This window comes from Girardinichthys multiradiatus, chromosome 7, assembly GCF_021462225.1.
Source record: "Girardinichthys multiradiatus isolate DD_20200921_A chromosome 7, DD_fGirMul_XY1, whole genome shotgun sequence".
In the NCBI taxonomy this organism is placed as follows: domain Eukaryota; kingdom Metazoa; phylum Chordata; class Actinopteri; order Cyprinodontiformes; family Goodeidae; genus Girardinichthys; species Girardinichthys multiradiatus.
Window position 1 is genome coordinate 2,495,553 of NC_061800.1, and position 23,651 is coordinate 2,519,203.

The 23,651-nt window shown below is 45.8% G+C and overlaps 1 protein-coding gene across 1 annotated transcript in view; it reads left to right on the forward strand.

Moving 5' to 3' along the window:
- Positions 1-23,651, forward strand: part of tmprss3a (transmembrane serine protease 3a) — a 135,707-nt gene that overhangs the window by 36,220 nt on the left and 75,836 nt on the right. Inside the window, exons 4-5 of the mRNA XM_047369869.1 lie at positions 3,886-3,999; positions 8,763-8,879. Of these exons, the coding sequence (XP_047225825.1) occupies positions 3,886-3,999; positions 8,763-8,879 (231 nt within the window). The remainder of the gene's footprint in view (positions 1-3,885; positions 4,000-8,762; positions 8,880-23,651) is intronic.

The following is a 23,651-nucleotide window of genomic DNA, read 5'->3' on the forward strand; positions in this document are numbered from 1 at the left end:
CTGAGCATAAATCCTATCATTGAAAGGACAAATGTATACAGGCTAAAAACAGTGTTAAATGTCGGGTTTTGGAAGGAGAATAAACACGTACACCTGTAAACCCCATCACTCTTAGCTTACCACGATGCTGACCCAAAACTTTATCTAATTCACAATTTAGACCTGTGCACCAAAACCAAGGACTTTCATTGGTTGTGCCCAAGTAATCCTTTTATTAGAGATGTCACCGATTACATGTGTGGCTTAAGGGAGGGATCTCCTGAACAAAATTGTCAAGCTAAAGTGACTCTAAAAGACGTAGGAATAGAAACCAAGGTCGAACGTGCAGGTAATTGATGGCTTGTAAGCACACCAGTGACAGAAGCCTTGCTATCTTACGATCAGCACGACAAAGTTACCCAAATAAAATGACCAAATCAAACGATGTTCGTCTCCGTACCCCAGGGTGCACTCCTCCACCTCGGAGACATAATCCTTCATCACCTTAATCTTGATCGATATGATACAGAAATTGAAATTATGGATGCCTTCAAAGGATATAATTTCAGCATTGATGCTAGTATTCAAGAACAACTTGTAATGGAAGGTACCAAACTAATTAAGTTCAACCTTACCCCTGCAGAGTTAAGCTCCACACCTCTCCCTCTATTCCCCAGGCAAACAGAATGGACAGAAACCCACACTATGACCATTACTGCAGTTCTTGTAATCGGGTGGGTTGTAACGGCAGTAATGGCACACACCGCCTACAGGCAGGTTAAGCGTTTACAAGTCAAGATTGATTTCCTCACATTCATTTCCCCACGGTTCATAGCACCACCTTTGCCAATGACACAGGCAGGTTCCAGTGCCTAATGAAAGTTGGATGAATAAGCTGTGAACCGTGATTTTTTTTTTTTTATATATACATATATATATATGTACTGTATCTTTTTATTGTTGTTTCACTTTGTCTCAGGGTTACCAAAGCTGATCAAAGAATGTAAGGATGATGTGAATGTATTGTTTTGTGTTTTCTCATTGAACAACATAGAAAGGCATGGGTTAGTCAGAATTTAGCCCTGCCCAGGCTAACCTATATCCTGCCCAATCATAGGCTTTTGAGGAACACAGAGACAGTTTGCTGTTTGTTTTGTTTCGCCGTGGATCACTGATTGTTCAACTAAGGACAGAATGGTCCCAGTAGCTTCAAAGACTGCAATTCATCTCACCCTTTGAACCTAGGTGGGAATGTTGGACCATATGTTGCTTAATATTGGACCATTTGTATGTTGCTGGACGCCACTATGGCTTCTGGCGTCATCGGCTATTTTGTACCCCAAGATAGTTCCACACTACTACAAATCCTGATAGGACAGGGGCGTCGCAGCTCTGATGTCACAGTGGACTATATAACAAAGGAGCCCCTCCCAAATGGGCTTTTCAGCTTGGAACCGAGACGCGGTTACCTCGCAACTGGAACGTCATTCTGGAGAAGAAATCCCATGTGGATTTTCATTCATTCTCCCCCGTTGGCCAAGGAGAAGAAATTAATGAAATAAGTTTCTGGAATAAAAAGGCCAGAAATTTCACTTTACCGATCGAAGACGTGAGTTTAACACGTAACAGAAGAAAAAAAACATGGAGGGTTCAAGGAGACAAAATTGCCACCTTTGTTTTTGTTCTAGTCGACTGCTGACAGTCCGTCATATCGTTCCTTTTCGCCAAGGAGGCCAAAGGACGAAACTGACCACTTCCTGAGTTATCCACGGACATGTGGAAACTATTCCCCCTCCTTCTCTCCCTCTGCTCAGAGGAGACAACAGCCAAGTAATCCCCTTTTATTTTCTTTTTCTTTTTTAGAAATAGCTTGGGCAGGATAGAGTAGAATTTTAGGGTGATTTAGGGTCGCCACTTATAGTCTAATATGTTCGAAGTGTATTTGCATGCCAAGTGTTATTGAATTTTGATGTTCGCTGGACTCTGAAGAGCTTCGCAAGTTGTTTCTTACTGTGTAAACCCTGAGTGCAGGTGCGCTGTAAAGCTGAGCTGCTATAATAACCTTATGGTGAAAATCAACTATTTTCTTTGTCTTCAACTTCATTTTTTATTGGTTGCCTCCAAAAGTTTTATAACTCTTTGTGTGCGCTGAGCTTGCAGTGTTGGGGGACGTTTTACGACCCTTGACACCTGGTGGGGGAAGTTACACTCAAAGATTTGCTGAGCATAATATTCCCCTTGTATTTTGCCATAACTGTCATAACTGCTGGTTTGATTTCATCCACACTCAATGCTGTTTTATTTGGTTTAGTTAGATATTTTACCCTTTTGTGTAGAACTTTGCATGTTTGATTAGGTGAAGATTATTGAATCGGAAGAGCGAGTTGTATCAGGGCTGTTGATTTAATAAATATTCATGTAGATAAAGAGAAAGTATTTGTGTTTATTTTGTGCAAGAGTGATTTGTCAGTCAAAATAAGATTAAAGTTCCCCACGTTTCGCCATAAACAGTTGATTAAACAGTGACCTCTAGTAATAGTTATCAACTATTACTGAGAATTTAATAATTGTAATTATCAAGGGCTTTGAGCCACCATTACAACACCAGAGGTTTCGATTCATAAATGAGGATTTTTGGTTAAGAAATTAATTTTCTCAAATTATGATTTTAAATTATAATTCTTGATAAATATAAATTAATTAATAACCATAATCCCAACAAGGGTATTACCTTTGAGACTCAGACCGTTCTCTCTTCTGAGAGCTCTAATGTTGCCAGGTAAAAAGGGAATAATACAGGTAAGCACTCCTCAATAGTTTGATACTCCTGACAAGACCGTGAGGTTATATCAATTTTAAGAATTGTGAAGGCTGCTGCCACAGGTTCTTTTAGTTGAAACAGATGTTCCAACACATCAGATAAGTGCTATTCCAGCATGCGTCCACATCAGTGATAAGCTTTTGTGACTGTCTACCATCTGTATCTGTATTATTTCTAGCTTTAATTTCCCTATGGTGCTTGAGTGAAAATATGTTATAATTTGTTTGGATATATATGTCAAATAATTTTGAACAGGAACAAATGTCATACTCAGGCTGGTATCTGCGTCTGAAGCGTGTGCTTTTTCTTTTTCACGTATATCTCTGAAATGCCTAAGAATTGATGAGGTGTTATTATTGTATACCAGCTTCCTGGCACACAACAAACACTTCACCTGAAATACAAAGATGAAAGTTCATTGATACAGAATTATTGGTAAAGATGCAAATGCAATCAGGTAATGTGCTGCAAACACACTTTACACAAACCTTGTTTTGAGCAGACATTTCAAAGTACTCTCAGATGGGAGAGGTTTTCCTTTTTTTGTTGGCTCCATTCTTCTCAGATGCTCCTACTCTTGCCAATGCTCTTCTCAGATGCTCTCTACTGACACGTGACCAAACTACTACAACAAACCACAAAGCAACAAGTATCATCAAACGTTTATTTTGAAATTTGACACTGCTTGTACTGTGATCTTGCTTCACCTCAAATTATGACAGGAACAGAAGGAAAATATCAGCAACTGGATCATTCATAATGATGCAGTGCAACAACCCCTGCATGTTTTAAGCACTACAGCAAAGAGGATCCGTGGGGCAGTAGCAGACAGCCAGTAGAACATGCAATTTCCTCATTTAAATAGGGTAGTCTGCACCACTTTTGCACCTGTTGACCACACAATCTTTTTAGATCGCACACAACACACATACTTTAGTGCCCCCTACTTGCAATCTTTGAAGATCAGGCCCTGAGTGTATAAGGTGAACTAAGTGAACTTTCCCAAGTGTTCAGCAGGTGTTGAGTTGATTATTCCCTAAACATTTAAACACTGTTATTGTTCAATGCTTTTTGTTTATTAACAGACAATGACTTGGATAATGGATGGAAGAACAGAGTCATTGCACATCGATTTGAGCTGCTGATTGCTTCAGGTCTCATCTTGGTGATGTGTCTTGCTCTCAGCATTGGCCTTGGAGGTGAGGAGCTCAGCTCTGTGTAACTTCTGTGTTTCTGGCAATGACAAACAGCTACAATATTCTGATATATAGTTGTTGAACAGAAAGTAATTTATTTCTTTCATTTCAAGGGTTCAATATGAAATTCTCTACCACATTTAATTTTTAGAAAGAAGTAAATTCAAATGAAAATTTTAGCTGAGCTATGATAGTAGCTGCATGATATTTTGGCTTTAGTACCCTCAGATTTTGCACATAAAGGAGAACATTAACTAAGGATTGACCAAGTAGGGCGGGGCTATTCAACTGGCGGGGCGGAATTGAAATATTTGAAAAGTCAAATATTTCAGTGGGAGAGGCAATCTTGCTATAGAGAAGATCTATGACAGGAAGGCGCAACATCGCCCGTCAGTCTGTCTGTGGATGACTTAAGTGTTAAAATAGAATAAAAACATTAATTCTATATTTTTGTTGGTTTAATATCTAATTTTATTTTAGTTTTTGATGGCATAAAATGACAGATGAACTACAGAATCTGAACTGAGAACAATTCCAACCGAGAAGGTCATTGCTTTACAGAAAAAAAAAATCCTGTTCCTGGCTTTCTAACCCAACGACCCCATGCTGGCCATGTTTAATGATTGCTAACAAGAGGAAATTGAAAAAGCAGCAAAACCATGTCGCTATCGAAGCAAAAAAAAAAAAGTTGACATTGAAAATCATATATTCAACAATTGAATGGACAGATAAATATGCTTTTACTGAAACTGCTGAAGGTAACCCAATATATCTGCGGAGACATTTTCTTACCAAACACTGTGGCTTCAACGAGACTTTTCCACTGGGTTCAGATGTTTGCCAGCAAAAAATTATACATCTCAAAGGCAGTTCTGAGTGAAGCCGTGGTGTTATCAGCAGGTCCTGCACAAGTCAACAGAGAGCCACCGCAGCTTCTCTTCATGTGGTGTGGATGCTCAGCAAAAAGAAGCAGCCTTTCATCTATTCTGAGACGGTAAAAGAGTGCTTAATAGCTACAGTAGAAGAAGTGGTTACTGACAATCATTTAAAAGAGCAAGTGCTAACCATTGTCAAGTCCATACCTATGTCAGACACTGTCTACTGGAAGAAGGTTGGACATTCTTGGCTCAGAAGTTTATGAAACTCTTTTGATTCGGTTGAGGAAAGCTAACGTTATTTCTCTGGTGGTTGATAATTCCACGAATTATTCTGACACGGGTCAACTTTGTTTTCTTGCTCATTTCTTTGATGGTGACTGTTTCAGAGAGGACTTATCAGGCCTGCTATCATTAGAGTGACATACCACCGCTGCAGTAATTTTTCAGAAAATTGTGGATTTTTTTTAAAGACAATGGACTGGACTTGGACCACATTAATATGCTTGTGACCGACGGTGCCCCGTCCATTGGTCTGTTGTCATGGAGAGGGAGCTGAGCTGAAAAGCGAAGCTCTTGATTTACCGTTTGGTCTACATTCCTACCCTCACCTATGGCCATGAACTTTAGGTCATGACCGAAACAACGAGATCCCCGATACAAGCGGCTGAAATGAGCTTTATCCGTAGGGTGGCCAGGCAGTCCCTTAGAGATAGGGTGAGGAGCAGAGCCGCTGCTCCTCCACATCAATCACACGTTCCCACCCTCATGCTTACACATAAAAACACTAACACCCAAACACCCAATGTATAGACAAACAACTATTGACTATATACACTCACTCGCACTCTCCATACACACTTTACTCCCAGGTCTAGATACCCATTCCACAGAAAGGCAAACAGCGCCCAGACCCAGGAGGTGGTCGCCTTCATTTCGAGGTGGAGACAGGCAGACTGCCCAAGCCATCAGTCCAGACCTGCCGAACTTAAACGGTCCTGGCCCAGACACTGAAGCCCTGCCCTGACCCCCATTGACCACAGTCCCCATCCAGAGAGGGCGCCACAAACAAAAAAAGAGCAGTCCACCTGGCTCAAATGAGACCAGAGCCACCCCCCCAATGAATTCCGATCTCAACCCCATAAACCTCCCACCCCTTACGAACTCCAACATAAATTTCCCCATGGGGCCACCCCCAACCAGGACACAGATATCAAACACATGCTCCTGAACACAAATGGCATTAATTCCCTCTCCACAAGGGCAAATACCTACAAGAGAGCTCCACGCCTGAAAAGCCAACAAAGACACATCCATACAATGCAAGCTTTACACAAAGCTCCCATTCCAAGCACACCCACCACACAGCGTGCTGCAATGGCAAGGGCCCCGCAATATTCCACCCAAGCCACCGCCCGTGAGCACAACACAGCAGACATCACTGAGCCTTGTACCCACACCAGACCCTCAGACCCCACACAAATATGGGATCAGCTCACCTGCCAAGCCATACCTGGGCAGCGGCGTGCACCCAGGGCTGATGGACCCTAACCACACAAACACACGACATTGGTGCCACTGCAATGTCAGCCTAGGGAGATCCACCAACCAGCTAGCTCTACCATTACTGCTTAGCCAATCCAAATGCCAGCAACTATACATTCGAAAAGGGAGTCAACCTCCCCACCACACATGCTGCAATCCCTCCTCTGCACCCCACAACCTGCACCCTGTGTCCACCCTCCCCTGGACACGACAGCGAGCAGAGCAGCACAACTCCAGGCCTGCCCAAACACCAGGCCAATGCCAGCAGACCCATCCTGCGCATCTATGAGAGAGAGCGCGGGTACACTCCACACATTCCACTGCCCCACCCTCCAGACTGCGACCGCAACTTGTTGCCAGGCTGGGAGCCAGAGCCACAGGATCAAGCAGCAGAGGAAGGCCACCACAGCATGCCAAAGACTGGGTACCCCACCAACCCTGTACCACAAAGTCAGAGACGCCCCCGGACCCTTCCAAAACAGGACCAGGAATGGGATCAGGATCAGGCAGCAGAGGTAATTGACTCACGGAGACTGGAGTCTGTGGTATGGGGAAGAGGCTGAGGGAGAGACGTAGCACAGTGGACTGCCTCCTGGAAGGGGAATCGCCAGCCTTGAACCCCAGAATGGCAATAGCTGCTCCCTCGCCACTTGCTGCTCCTCCGCTGCTTCAGCCTGGCATGTGCAGCTCTCCACAGCATGCCGGAGATACCCCCACAGAGTGATCACCAACACCACAGCTTCAGCTTTTCTAGGGAGGCTGAGGAGTGTTATTCCTCTGTAGTTGGAACATACCTTCCAGTTCCCTTCAAAGAAGGGGGACAACCACCCAGGTCTGCCAGTCCAAGTGCACTGTCCCTGACTGCCAAGCAATGAAGAGGCACGTCAGCTACAACAGCCACACAATATCCAGAGACCTGAGGTACTTAGTGTGAATCTCCTCCACTTTTGAAGCCTTGTCACAGTGGGTCGTTTTAACTACCTCGGTGACTTTGGCCTTAGTGAGGAACTAGTTCACCTCTGGGTCCTCAGTCTCTGCTTCCACCAAGGAAGGAGTGATGGCAAGATTTAGGACATCCACAAATTACTCTTTCCATCGCCCGATAATGTCAACAGGTCCCCTCCCCCGCTGTAAACAGTGTTGGCAAAGCACTGCTTACCTCTACTAAGGTGCCGGAAGGTTTACCAAAATTGCCAGCTGCCTCTGGAGTCCCAAAAGCCAGCCAGGTTGGAAGACACTACTACAAAGTCGATAATTGACCTCTTGGCTAGAGTTTCTTGATGCCAATTGCACCGATGTACACCCTTGAACAAGGTGTTCATTATGGGCAATCTGTGAATGGCATAGAAGTCCAAAAGCACCGGGGTAAACCCCAACACAAGAAGGCAGAGCTGGGAAACGACAAGCAAAACCACCCCAGCCCACCGTCTCTCCCAGTGGGCCATTCTAGAGTACGAGAGAGTCCAACCGCTCTCAAGGAGGTGGGTTCCAGAGCCCACGTAGAAGTGCTTCTGACTCTTTCAAGCAGGTATCTCTTCGAATCTCTAGAGTCGGTTTAAGTGTCCGGGGATTGGGTCGTCGAGGTCTCCGCTTTCGACCGTCAACCAATCCTCTTTGAACTTGTCCCTCATCATTGCCCCTTCAGATTGTGGGGCCACTGAGAGATGGCTTCACATGTTTTGTTTGAGCTTTGCCTGGCCAGGTCTCACGAGGAGTATACGGGCCACCAGGTGCTCGCCGACAAGCCCTGACCTCAGGCCTGGCTCTGCTGTACTGGGCAACGTCATAAGCCTCATTGCAATGGTCTTCATGGAGGCTACTGATTCTAAAAGTGATACATTTTTTTAGATAAATAGTAATTCTGCACTTCTAGTTGACACAAACAAATGTCACATGGACTATAAACTAAGATATTGTACAGATGTTGCAGTGGTCTAATAGAACCAGTGGTTGTGTGAGGGTACTCAAAAGTTATATCATCCCACACTATGTTGTAAACAGACCCTCCAACATGCCAGGCAGTTGCAAAAGATGTCCACCTACCCTCCTGCTAACACACAGTGATCCCTATCAAAATCTTTCCAACAGTGTTTGATGTCTGATGTGCCCATAAGGCTGCCTCTGACCATCATTCACTCACTTTTACACCCTCAATAACACTATCATTCCATTCATATTACCCACATTCAATCTCTCTGCCAATTATAGTGATTTACATATTTAAAGCTGGTATGTGTTTTTGTCAGTGACTATATGTACTGGGTGTTTATCTTGTAATTTCTTGTGTGCCATATGTTCAGAATAATACTTATATATGTACACTTTTTGTCTTATTTTTATCTACAGTGGGCCTAGGCTGTGTGGGAAAGTTTCGCTGTGGTTCATCGTCTCAGTGTATCAGTGCCTTGGCTAAGTGTGATGGAACCGTAGACTGTGAAAATGATGAAGATGAGCTCGGCTGTGGTGAGATGCACTGGTATCTACATACACTTCATGTTTCTGGAGCTGAAACCAGATATGCAAGTCCCTTGTAAAAAAGACACAATGTTCTTTTTTCTTCACTGTCTGACATAAAATCGGATTAAATGTTTTTTGCTTTAGGTCAGTTAGGATTTGTAATTGCTGAAGGCCAACAAAATGAGAAATCTTTCTGAGATATTTTTACTATCTTCAAATTCAGACGGTTATATGCATTTCCTTATTATTTGGTAGAATTGCCTTTTAAAGTGCCTGTGAAACGCTTTTTCCACAAATGCAGAAATTGAAAGAGAGAATCTTAATTTTGAAAAATTGGGCAGCAATTGACATTATATTAGGATTAATGACATAATGAATGAGAATTGTGACACAAAAATTCTGTTATTAAAATTTACAAGTCCAAAGTCGCCCGGAAGTGATGTGAATGAGCAAAGGTGATGAGCGGCTGAGATCTCATGAAAGCTGTGCGTAAGTAATATGGCGCTTTACCAATAAAGTCAATAAATTAAAGCCAAACATAGAAACGTTTAAAATACTAACCATTGTTCATGTTTTTCTAATAAAACAAACTGGAAGAAGAAATCTTAGACAGCCTGGAGAGCTGTTTTGACAACATTGTAATGGGCAAGCCACAAACATCTGCACCCATGACCACACCAGCATCAAAACGCATCCGTTCAGAGTGCTCTGCCAGCACCTCCACTACATATTCCGCAGGGAAGCTCTCAGGGAGTCTGTGGAGTTCAGCCAAGAACAACTAGCTTCACTCACAACTAGGAACCAAATGCTGAGGTATAGCATGAAAACACTTAATGATAGAATGATGCAAAACCAAAAAAATGAAGGAGACCATCCTGGATATACAAGCTTGAGGCAGGCGGGACAACCTTGTCTTCTCTGGCATTCCAGAATGGGCAGAGGAGGACGGCAAATCCACGATCCGTGAATATCTCCGTCAGCTAAAACTCCCATGTGACGAGGTAAAAAACATCACATTGTATCGTGTTCACCGGCTCGGAGGTAAGAAGCTCGATCACAACTAGCTTCAGCCAATTATAGCGAAATTCCAGCACTACAAGCAAAAAGAACAGGTTACAAGTTGGGACAGAGAGCTACAGGGAATGCCCTTCAGTGTTAATAACCAGTTTCCTTAGGAGATCCTGGATCGGAGGCAAGTATTATTCCCAATTTGGAAGAAATATATCACTGAAGGCACCAGAGTTACAGTAACTGTAGATAAACCCTATAATAATGGTCAGTTGTTCGGGGACCAGGAGATCACGCCGTGGCTTTATTAAGAGCAACAACTGGTTAGTCTAAAACATGTAACACTGGTTAGATAAGAGGTTAGATAACTGTCAATTTTACTCTAATGTAAAACACAGCTCTGTATGATGTTTACACTGCTGGATGTGGGTGAGGCCAGGACTGGGCTTTTGGCTATTTTGCTCCTCTGATTTTGTCTGTTACCATATCTCTTTGCCACTTTTATCCTTCTGTCACATACAAACATGCCCACTCACACATCTACATTCACACAAATATTTCATAACCTTTTTGTTACCCCTGTAAGGGTTTATGATTATTCATTCATTCATTTATTCATTCAACTTCTATACCGCTTATTCTATAGTGGGTGACAAGGAAGCTGGTGCCTATCTCGCAGGGCAACACAGAGACATACAGGACAAGCAAACATGCACACACTTATTCACACCTCGCAGTGCAATTTAGAGAGACCAAATGACAGTCATGTTTTTGGAATGTGGGAGGAAGCTGGAGTACCCGATGAGAATCCACACATGCACGGGAAGAACATGCAAACTCCATGCAGAAAGACCCCTGGCCAGAAGACGAACGCAGGACCTTCTTGCTGCAAGGCAATAGTGCTACCAACCGTGCAGCCAATGAACAGAAACAGGTGGACTAAAATCATTAATTTATCATTTTATAACCAAAATTGGTTAATGTACAAAATGTACAAATTTTGTTTGTAAACTCACCTCAAGATGTAGCAGTAGGCATTTGTCCTGGGTGATTAAATCCAAAAGCATTCTTCTTTTGTGTTGTGCTTGCTGAGCCCTTTCATACAATTTAATATAGATGGACATTCCTCCACATTTAACACTAGCCCTCTGGTGGCCTTGTAAATGCAGTACCAGGCTGTGTTATGGACTGCATTTATACCACAATGTACCTGCTGTACGGGAGTCGAACCCAGGACCTTCTACCTGCAAGGCAACAATGCTACCAACTGTGTCACTGTGCAGCCCGTGATTATTGATTACAAATATTTATATAATTATAATTAAAAATCATAGTATAGAAAAAGTAAATTATAACCAAAAATCATTTCTTACGAGTAAAGATCAGAGATACACTCTGGTTGTCAGGCCACAGAGCTGTGTGCAGGTTGTGTTGTGTGGTGTAGTGTTGTATCTCATTCTCTCCAACAGGGTGCATCAGGCAGGTGCAGCTGCACAGCTGTTCCATATCAGAGCAATCACCTGAGGAGCTTAAAAACCGCTAAGACCTGGAAGGAGGCGTCGGATTGTTATCTCTACGTGAGTGGTTGCTGTCAGTTGAACTGATGAAACCCTGGCACAGAAACTCTGGCATCTCAAGCAGGATCAGTGCTCAGTGGCTGAGATGGCCATTGAGTTCTGTACCTTGGCTGCAGAATCAGGTTGGAATGAGCCAGCTCTTAAAGGAGCCTACAGAAACGCTTTACATGAGAATATAAGGGATGAACTAGACTGACGAGAAGAACCAGAGACATTAGATGACCTGGTTAATTTATCTATTCGAATAGATCATCGACTAAGAGAAAGACAGCAGGAGAAAAAAGCCCAACATAAGAGAAAACTCGTAAATCATCCTCCTGTCATGACGTCATCTGAGCACAAATCTAAACCTGTTGGTTCCTGTGCCCAGGCCAAACCCATGCAGCTTGGCCAGACCAGTCCCACCCGAGCAGAGAGAACCAGACGATTAACTTCTGGAAGGTGTCTTTATTGTGTTGAGCTTGGACATTTTTGCCAACAATGTCCTGTTCAGCCAAAAGAGAGAGCCAGTCAGTAAGAAATGGGTTATTGACAGGCCCGCCATCTACTTCTATTTTCCCCCGTTTCCATCTCAATTCTCTGCTCTGTGTCGAACAAGAACAATTTCCTATCCTGGCCCCCATTGACTCTGGTGCTGAACAAAACCTGGTAAGTCCAGAGTTAGAAGAAAAATTGAACATTCCAACTCTGAGCTTGGTCAACCCATTAAAGGTTTCGGCCTTAGATGGCAGCTCACTTGAAACTGTCACTATCCAAACCATCCGCTCCACTTCATCTCCTAAGGAAACCGCCATGAGCAAATTCCTTTCTTTGTGTTCCCTGTCAAAGAGGCCCTTGTAGTTTTGGGTTACCCACAAGCCCCATCTAAATTGGGCAGAGTCTCATATGGAGGCTTGGATCGGCATTAGCCCAGATACCTTAGAGCTACTACCCGACTTGTCTCATGTTCCTCCCCAGTACCATGATTTGAAGCAGGTTTTCAGGAAAGATGGGGACCCTGTCTCTTCACCCACATTGTCTCTTCCCCCACACCGTCCCTACGACTGTGCTATCGACCTGCTTCCAGGAGGTCCGTTATCCTCTGGACAACTGTATAACTTATCCGGATCTGAGCAAGAAACCATGGAGCAATATATCAATGACTCCTTGAAAGCGGGTATTATCCATTCATCATTCTCTCCTGTCGGTGCTGGGGGTTTTTTCATCAAGAAAAAGATAACACCTCGAGACCCTGCATCGACTATCAAGGCCTGAACCAAATAACAGTTTAAAGCAAATATCCTTTGCCTCTCCTAGCCTCTGCCTTCGAGTCCGTCCGAGGCGTGACTATCTTCACCAAACTTGACCTCCGCAGCTTGACTGTCCTTAGGGACTTCATCAACTTATTTGTGTTTGTTTACCTTGACAACATACTAATTTTCTCTAAGGACCTTGAATCCCACATTACCCATGTCAAGAAAGTCTGGACTGGCCCACTCCCAACACTCGCAAGGAACTCCAACAATTCTTTGGTTTCGCAAATTTCTATAGAAGATTCATCAGAAACTACAGCCTCCTAGCTTCTCCATTGACAGTCCTCACATCCACCAAGACAGCCTGGACTCCTGAACCTGAGGAGGCATTCCGATCTTTCTTTTTTTGTTTGTTTTTTTTACGGTGTCCTGTAGCACTCAGAATTGTTGTCTGAGTGCCAAGAAAAAGCCCAACAGATTTATTTTCACAAGTGGAGCATTACAGCTAACACTTTAAAGCTCTGCTTGATATTCATAAAAAAGAAACTTCATTAGAAACTGCTTTGGGATTATTTCCATTGTTACGGACACAGAGACAGAAATGAAAAGGAAAAAAAAGAAGCACGAAAGAAAGAAAGGGGGCCAAAAAGGAAAAGGGGAGAGAAAGAGAATAGAATGGTGGAAAGGAAAGAAGGATGAAGAGAATACAAGATAACACCCTGCCTGCTTCTACACCTGCAGAAATGTATTACCAGCTTTTTTACCAAAAGGTGCACGGTACTTATGAACGCAAGATGTATTTAGTGGTAAATGTGGCTCAATATAGAACATTTGTGTATCTGTTAACATCTGAATCTAAACACCTGTGGGTCTGAGTGTGAGCATGCATGTGCATACAAGGTTTCTCCATAAAAATATGCAATAGTGAGTGTCAGGAGCCACAGACCCGCCCCCTGAAACCGGGACAGATACAAAGGAGATCCGAGCCACAAACATCCAAAGGCCCACCAGAGAACAGGAACCCCAGGAGAACCACCGCCAGGACTACCGTAACCCCCCCAGAGAGGAGCAGGGGAGAATCCCAGGGGAACCATCCAGCAGCCACAGTGCAGAAGCCCCAGGGAGCTGCAGCGACAAGCCCACAGGCCCCGCCAGCAGCTGTCTACGCCCGAGCAGATCCAGCCATGGACCCAGAGACCCGAGTCCCCGGGACATATCACTCCCCAAGCAGAGGCCTGACTGAGCCCAGGGGTCAAGGCCCCGGCAAGCAGCCACAGAGAGTGAGCCAGCACACACCAAAGCACCCAGCCCCGGATACCGAGAACCACAAGTACATTGGCGGGCAGAGATACCAACCACCGGCAGGTAGTGTGGCGGGGAAGGAATAGGCCCCATATTCGATGGGGGCCTAAAGTGATCCAGGAGAGGGAGCAGCCCAAGACCCAACCTGACACAAAATACAGGCACACACAATCACAATCACAATCATACATACCCACCCTCATGAGTACATATAAAAACACTCACACCCACGCACCCAACGTAAAGATAAACAACAATGGACATCGTACACTAACTCACAATCCCCATACGTACCCCCAGGTCCAGGTGCCAATACCCCATACGAACAACCAGCCCCCGGACCCAGGAGGTGGTCCCCTTCCCTCGGGGGTTGGAGACAGGCAGACTGCCCCAGCACCTGAACCTGGGCTAGCCCGGGCTCGTGCCTGAACCTGAGCGACCCCGACCCCCCAACCCCAGTCCCCAACCACCCCATCCTCATCTGGGGAGGGGGCCAATGTACAAAAGAGGGGTCTACATGGTCCAAACAAGCCCGCCAACCAGAGCCGCCACAGAATAAAATAGTCTCAACCACCAATGAATTCCGATCACAACCCCATGAGCCCTCTACTCCCAATGAACTCGACATGAATCTCCCCACTGGGCCCCCTCCCCAACCAGGACACAGATATCCAACACATGCCCCGGAACCCAAATGCCATGAATCACAGCACATGGGCACACTCCCACAGGAGAGCTTCATCCCCGAAAAGCCGACGAAGCAACACCCACAAAGCGCAAGCTCCACACACAGCCCCGCTCCACAAACCCCCGCCGCATCCTGCCCCCACCACACAGCATGCTGCAATTGCAAGGCAAGGACCCTGCGCAACGCTGCCCCAGCCCCCACCCATAAGTGCAACATGGCAGACACCGTCGAGCTCACAACGGAGCCCCCCAACCACACACCAAGACGGGACAAACCCACCCGGCAAGAACTTGGGGCCGGCGTCCCCCACCCCACCCCCGCCTCACTCCACAAGCTGCAGTCCCCCACACCACCCCCTAGCCCGCCACCCTGATCCCCCCCCCAGACACAACAGCCAGCAGAACAGCACATTGCCAAGCCCGCCCAACCATTCGGCCACAGTCAGCAGCCCCAGCCCATCAGTCCGTAAGAGGGAAACATGCAGCTGCCGGGTAACCGGGCTGGGTAGACCACCCGCTCCAGGCCAAGCTCATCCCATCTGCCGCCCCAGTGCGGGGACAAGACATGCCCCACCGCCCCACCCACCTGACCGCCAATTGTAGCCCTGGCCAGGGGCAAGAACCACAGAATGAAGCATTAGAGGAAGGCCACCACAGCACACCAAGGACCGGGCACCCCGCCAACCCCACACCCAAACCCCGGAGGAGCCCCAGGATGCCGGCCACCCACCCTCCCGCACGGCACACCCCACCGCACCAAGCAAGCTGGACAGCCACTCCATCAAAGCGAAGCCACATCTCAATCAACACTGCACACCACCCGGCCAAGATGCCCTCGCCGGAGCCCGAGACCTCCCCAACTGACGGACCGGGCACCGAAGCCGGGGACCGAGATCCAAGGCAATCCAAACGATCCCGAGATGGGTGAAGAGCTAGCCCCAGCACCAGACGACACCCAAGACCTGCAAACAGCAAATGAGGGTGTGAAAAGACCCCAAGCCTACCTCCGCCAGCTCAAATGTGGTGTTGATGTGTGTTGTTGTAGTGTGCATTTTAAAAGAAAAATGGGTGGGGAAGAGGGTCTGCCATGCCTCCCACCCCACCGAGAACCCTAAATTTCTACATGCAACCTGACCCTTAGAGGTGAGCGCAGGCACCAGAGTTTAGGGTAAGAAAATACCGTCCCTCTTAATGCCATTGAGCACACTCACACCCAAGGCCCTACATGTGAAAGCCATGAAAATGTTATAAATGAGTGTCTAAGTTCTACAATAAAATTGGGGCACATGCTGCCAAGGGACTGCAGAGATGGAAATCCCTTGCGGCACCCCAATGACCCACCTGGAGCATTTGCCCCACAGTCCTTGCCTCCCCATCCACGGACACCTCCCTCCGCCCACTCCATCACACTACCACAAGGTCCTACATGAGTGGTAGTGTGATGGAGTGGGCGGAGGGAGGTGTCCGTGGATGGGGAGGCAAGGACTGTGGGGCAAATGCTCTCCCAGGGTGCCAGCTCCCCGGCTGACCCCAATTGGCACCCCAGTACGTAAATGTTCCAACAAAGGACGGAGGCATAGGCACATCCATTGGGCTAAAGGCTAGGGACAAGGACCAGGCGTGGAGAACTGACCGAAAACCAGGACCATTGCCCCCAGAACCATCCAAACCCTCAAGCTCCGATCCCCAGCCCCGACACCCAGTCCCCCGCCCGAAGGAGCCACCGACCCCCAACAAAAATGAGCCAGCCTGAAGGATGCGCAGCATCGACCAAGAATGCGGCCCCACCACAGAAAAAAGAGCAGAGAAGCCGGCCCAGTGCAACCAGAATACGCCACACGAAGGAGGGCACATGACCAACATGCCCAACCACCCTTGAACCACGGGGCAGAGCCAACAGAGTGCCCAGTCCCTGATGCCTGGCACCAGACCCCAGCCACAACCAGGCTAGCGGGGTAACATAACATGTCCCACACCAACACCAAGGTCACGAACAAGAAACATGCAACCCAAAATGGCAGGCACACCCAAATGCAAGCTCTGGGCCAGCATAGGCACATGCACCCCCCACAGACAAATGATCCAAGACCCCCCGGGGCAGCCATGAGTTCAAGCAGACCCTGCGATGCACCACCCCGCCCATCATCGTGTCCAAGGGAAAGACCCCAGCCTAACATGCAGAAGGGCGGCAAAGAAAGGCCACAGCACGCACAGCAAAGCGGCCGCACTCCCCCAGAGATGCAGGACCACCAACATCCAAACGACAGTGTCAAGCCAAGCTGTGGTTCCCCCCAAACCAACGCCACAGCAACACCACACATCCTTCCATACATCGGTAGGTGCATGGTGAAGACCACCAACCCCAAGCACACACCACCCACCAGGAACCACCCAGCAGAAAAGCAAACCCCACCTCAGCATGAGGCCGAGAAGCCCGATGCAACCGCCGAGCCCAGTGACGCCCGCCCTGCCGTAAAAAACATGGAGGCCAGAGCCGCCATTCACAGGACCACCACCCGACACCACAGCACGTCAAACAGCAGAGGACAGAATGCAGCAATGAGCTCCCAAAGCAGAAGCCATGCCCAAAGCCCACACCATGCAAATGCGCCCCCACTAGCCCTCCAAAAACAAAGCATCCTGCCAAGGTTCAACCCTGTGAGAATATGACCCATAGCATCCAGGTCCAAGAACATCCCCGGCCCCCATACCCCTGCCTGAAGTAGCCCCGCGAGAGCCCACAGAGCCAAAACCAAAACCCACCAAGAACCCGAGACCAATCCACGCCGAGATCAGCCCCGGCCAGCCTGCCTGCCAAACCATGCGACCCCTCCGACCCCCCTCCCCCAGACAGAACTAGGACCGGGGTCAGGAACTGGAATATAGACAAGGAACCAGAATCCAAACCAGAACCACCCAAGGCCCATCCCCACCGAAGGCTAACCACCCGCCTCCATCCCGGAAGAAAACCTACACCCACCCCAACATTAAAACAACTCCCAGAACACATAAGACATTAGACAACTAGGTTGACTCTGCCCCACCTCCTCCCACAGATCCTCCGCCCCACCAGCAGAATGCACTCCTTAAAGGGGAGAGCACCTGCAATGAGATGGTACCTACCTGCCAGTTTAGGAGGCCCTTACGCCTATTGATGTACCGAAGGCCCCGGGCCAGTGCCGGGTGCCAGAGCATGCGCTGGCCTACAATCTTGGTGACATATCCGCCCGGACCCAAGCCCCCACCCCGTCCCAGCCAGGACCCCGGCCGGGAGGCAACACACCCCAGGAACCCTGAGCCCCCAAACCCATCCCAGATCCACCCAGGAGCATCCCAGCCACCAGGCCAGTAACCTATGTCCGTCAGTACAGGCTCCCCAAAAGCATCGCATGCAGCCACCAGAAGCGCCCCCGAGAGCCACCAAAGCCCACCCCAGTTGGGGCCACAGCCCTGCCCAGGGACACCCCAAATGTTCCAAATTCAGACACCCCCCCGGTTCCACCAAAATGCACCACAAGACGAAGCCAAAGGTGCCTCACTAAGTGATGGAGCCGATTAAAGGAGCCAGAGAGATTGATCTGATGTGGATACAAAGGGTGTCTCAACACTTATATAATCCAACAGAAGGTTTCTGTACTGGTTAATATTAAGAAGGTTTTTATTTTTCCAATTCATGAGGATAGTTTTCTCAGCAATACATAAGGCAGTGAAAACCATGTGAGCTGAATTTGTCTCTATGGTGACATCATCTAAGTTGCCCAACAAGCAAACTGAGGGGGAAGGTAAAATATTACATCTCAGATACTTTGATAAGTCTTCACCTATCAGGTGCCAGAACCTCTGATCAGCTGTACGTAACCATAGTGTGTGGATGTAATTGTCAAGTATATTGCCTGTGCAGTGTAAGCAAGTATTAGATGGTGCAAAACCCATCCTGAATATCCGTTGACCTGTATGGTATACTCTATGAAGGATTTTATATTGTATTAATTGTAGACTGGTGTTATTAGTCATTTTAAAAGTTCTGGAACATATCCGAGACCAATGTTTGGTCAAAGTTAACTGATAAGTCCACCTCCCATTTCATAATAGGAAGGGAAATTGATTCATCTATATTAGACAGTGTCCTTTGTATCTTAGACATTAATTTTGGGGGGGTTGAGTTTTAGGAACTATAGTACACTTGATGGCATTTGTAACCCAACATTTTTAAGCCTAAATTTATTTTTTTATTATAGATTTAATTTGCTGATATTCTAAAAATGTATTCTTGTCCATCCCATATTGTATAATTAATCTATTTAAAAGGATGAACTGAATTCCTTCAAATATGTTCTAGGTATTCAATTCCTTTACTCCTCCAATCTGGAAAGTTTATCATATTATTTTTTTGCAAGATGTCAGGGTTGTTCCAGATGGGTGTGCATCGGCATGGGATTAGTGAAGACCCTGTAATTTTTAGATATTCCCACCATAATACATCATCTGCATAAAGACTGATTTTATGTTCAATATTTGTGCATTTTATGCCTTTAATATCATTAGTTTGCCTGATTGCTGACGTGAGTGGTTCAATAAAATTTGCAAATAATGAGGGGGAAAGTGGGCATCCCTGCCTGGTGCCCCTCTGAAGATAGAACCTGGAAGATGTTTGGTTATTGGTCCTGATATAATATTTTATATAATATTTTTCACCAGTTTATAAAAGAGCTTCTAAAACCAAATTTAGTCAAGGTTGCAAACAAGAATTTCCAGTTAACTCTATTAAATGCTTTTTCTGCATCTAGAGATAATATGTTGGTTTCAATATTTTTACTGTAAAAGTCTATTAAATTAAGTAATCTGCGTGCATTTGTGGACGAATGCCTCCCTTTTATGAAACTAGCTTGGTCAGGATGTATTATGAGAGGAGTTACCTTTTCTAGTCTTTTTGCAAGGGCTTTACAGATTATTTTGAGATCAACATTAATAAGGGACATGGGACGGTAGCTGGTAGGAAGTACTGGGTCTTTTTCTGGTTTTTAACAGGAGAGTTATGTTGGCAGAATTCATATTTAGCAGAAGTATTCCATTTTCTTTGGTTTTCTGCAACATTCTTTGGAATGTTGAAGCCAAAATATTCCAGAATTCTTTGTAGAACTCTGTTGGGAATCCATCTGGGCCTGGAGCCTTTTTATTGGGCATGCTTGTGAGAGCTTCTTGGATTTCGGCTACAGTCACATCCAGGGCCATCGATTGATTATCTGATAATTTAGGAAAAGTTACTTTATCCAGAAATTGATTAATGTCGTTATCTGACGGGTCTATCTGTTGTGAGTATAAAGCTTGATAGAAATCTCTGAAAGTGCTGTTTATTCTTTCAGGATTATAAACTGTATTTCCTGTCAAGTCTTTAACAGCAAATACAGTTGTTTTTTCTTTATAATTTTTAAATGAAAAAAGTAGCTAATAAGCTACCTGATTCATTGCCATGCTCAAAGTTTTCTATTTGAAGTCTTTGCACTAAGAATTGGGTTTTTTGTCTATAATTTCATTTAATTCTAGTTTGGCTTTACGTAGTTTACTCTGCATTTCCTTTTCCTGGGAAGCTTCTAACAGTTTAATGGTTTCTTCTTATTCTTGAATGTGTTTGGGGTTTTTTTTCTTATGTGATGAGAATGAGATTATTTTACCTCTCATCACAGCTTTCCCTGCCTCCCAGAGAACAGAAGTTGGTGTCCCTGGGTGGACATTAAACTCCAAATATGAAGTCTACTCTTCTTTAAAATATTTGATAAATTCTTCATCTTTAAGCAATGATTTATTAAACCTCCAGTTTTTGCTTTTTGGGTTTTCTTTCTTATTTACTGGAGTTAAGGAGACAGGAGCATGATCGCTGACAGCTATAGGGTGTATCTCTGTCTGAAATGTCAGTCAACAACGAGCTGCTAAGAAATACTCCAGACAGGAGTAAGAGTGATGGACACGTAAGAAGAAAGTATATTCTCTGTGATTTGGGTGAAGAGATCGCCATGCATCGCAAAGTCCATAATCACTCATGTACTGTTTAACTATATTTATTGATTGCCAACCAGTGGTCAACCAGTCTAATTCTTCATTTAGACCAAAGTTGAAATCAACCCCAAGAAGAAGTAAGCCATCCAAGTGTTTAGACAGTGCAGAAAAAAGAATGGAAGAATCGGGGGGTCATCAACATTTGGGGCATATATACTGACAATACATATATTTTGGTTATGTATAGATATTTTCATTATCATAAATCTACCCTCTGGATCTGTAATTTTATCTAATATTGTAAAATTAACATTTTTGTGGATTAAGATTGCTACTCCTCTTTGCCTAGAATTATAGCAGGCAGAGAACAAATTAGGATTATTTGCAGCTGTGGCTGATTTATGAATCTCTTGTAATAAGCCGTCTGCCTGTAATCTTTTAAGCTCATTAAAAATGTGTGTGAAATTCCCTGTGGAGAACTTCCACCAGGACGAGACGAGCATCCAAGCTGGTTAGCTTCTTGTTGATAGAGTCCAGGACGTCAGGGTGGCTTTTCTCTCGGGAGATAGTGGAGGTGCTGGCCGAGCTCTCTGAACGGGTGCGTTTTGATGGTGTGGCCATGGTAAATGGACTGAACTTATATAGCGCTTTTCCAGTCATACAGACCGCTCAAAGCGCTTTACACTAGAGCCACATTCACCCAATCGCACTCACTAACGCTCACACATTCATACGCAGATCGGTAGGCAACTTGAGGTTAAGTGCCTTGCCCAGGGGCACATCGACATATGGCAGGAGGAAGCTGGAATCGAACCCACAACCTTCTGATTGCAAGACAACTACTCTTCCTACTGAGCCACAGTCGCTATGGGGGGAGATTGTTGTGGCTTCCCCATTACAACGTTATCAAAACATTCGTCCACGTTGCTCTCCAGGCTGTCCAAGGTTTCCTCATCCAGTTTGTTTTATTAAGAAAATATGAGACAGTGGTTAGTATTTTACACGTTTATGTTTTCAGCTTGAATTTATTGTCTTGTTTTACCTTAGTTTGTTTACCAGTATACCGCCATATTACTTACACACAACTCTCGCAAGATCTCAGCATCGAATCACCTCCTCCTGGACATTCCGGTCTTTCAAAGAGAGGTTCCTCCCAACCCCCATCCTGGTGTATGCTGATTCCAAGCTCTAATTCATATTGGAGGTGTACGCCTCCAATACCGAGGTTGGGGCCATCCTGTCCCAAAAAAACGCAGAAGATAAGAAGTTGTATCCATGCGCCATCTCTTCCAGGCGTTTTTCTCCCCCTGAGAGTAATTATGATGTGGGTGACTGAGAACTGCTAGCCATCAAACTAGCCCTAGAGGAATGGCGCCATTGGCTGGAGATGACCTCACGCCCTGTAATCATTTGGACCGATCACAAGAACTAGGTTTATCTTCAGTCGGCGAAACGGCTCAATTCCCTTCAGGCCGGCTTGTCTTTATTCTTTTCTCGCTCCAACTTTACTGTCACCTAAAGACCCGGTGCTAAGAACACCAAGCCAGACGCTCTCTCACGACAGTTTTCCTCAGAAGAGGATGACCCAGAACCTAAGACCATCATCCCTCAGTCCTGTGTCATTGGTTCCCTCACTTGCGACATTGAGTGACGCATCCGGAGAGCTCAGGCCGATGAACCTGACCCAGGAAGAGGACCTCCAGGTCGTCACTATGTCCTGTCGGCCACCAGGTCCCAAGTCATCCACTGGGCCCATGCATCTCATTTTTCTGGCCACCCCGGCCGGCTCCAGTTGAACCATCACCTTCATCCGCAGATACTTCTGGTGGCCCATTCTGTACAGGGACATTGTAGAATACATCAATGCCTGCTCTATCTGTGCCCGAAACAAAAACTCTCACCAACCTCCAGCCAGTCTCCTCCAACCTCTGTCCATCCCCTGTCGACCCTGGTTGGTCCCATATCGCACTGGACTTTGTGAAATGTTTTACCACTAAGGTATCTTAGGCCCTTTGTTACAATCCTTACCGGTGGCTGGTGTCTGGTGTCTCGACACCTGTCGGTGCATTGGTGGTTCTCGCTGTTCAGGGCTGGAAGCTGTGGATGCTACCGAATACATCCTGTATTAATTACTGTGTACTTTTAGGCAACATTGTTGTTGTTGCTATATATGCATACATCGTTTGCCAATGTGGGTTTTTTTTCCTCTCTTTCTTTCCACAACTGTAGAGGCAGACTTCTATTGTGTTATTTTGTATTCTCTTTATGCTTCTTTCTCTCCTATTTTTCTTATCCCCTTCTCTTCAAGTGAAGCGTTACAGCAAAGCCGTAATGCTCCACTTGTGAAAGTTAATCTGTTGGGCTTCCTCATGGCACGCAGATATCAATTTTGAGTGTTTCTCTGCCGGGCAGGACACGTTAAGAAAAAATGTTAAAAAACGTTACAATAGGGCACAGCGATGGTGGTGTAGGGGTTAAGCGCGCGAGGCTATAGTCCTCAGTGCTGATGTCCCGGGTTTCAGTCTCAGACCCAGCAGAGAGACTAAAGTAATGAAACTTTTTGACAGGTGACCTTTGACCTTAAGGGGGGTCATGGCGCGATGGGGGCGGGGAGGTCAACTGAGGTGTGTCTGAGGGGCGTAACCGTGGATGCTGATTGGTTGTCGTCATTAGGGGCAAAACCTTAAATGAGCCAATGAAAACACAGGGGGTGTGTTTAAGGGGTGTTATGGGGAAGGGCTTAAATGAGCCAATGAAAACACAGGGGTGTGTTTGTTATAAATAGAACAAGATAAATATGGTATTATCAGAAACTGTATGGCATTAGCACCCATTAAAAATAGAGGGGGGGTGTTTTTAAGCCTCGTTAAACCTTGAATAACCCAATGAAAACAATGGGGCGTGTTTTAGTGTTTACTTTAAATACAGGGATAAAAGTCTGCACTTTACATGCAGCATTTGTTGGAAAAAGAACACCC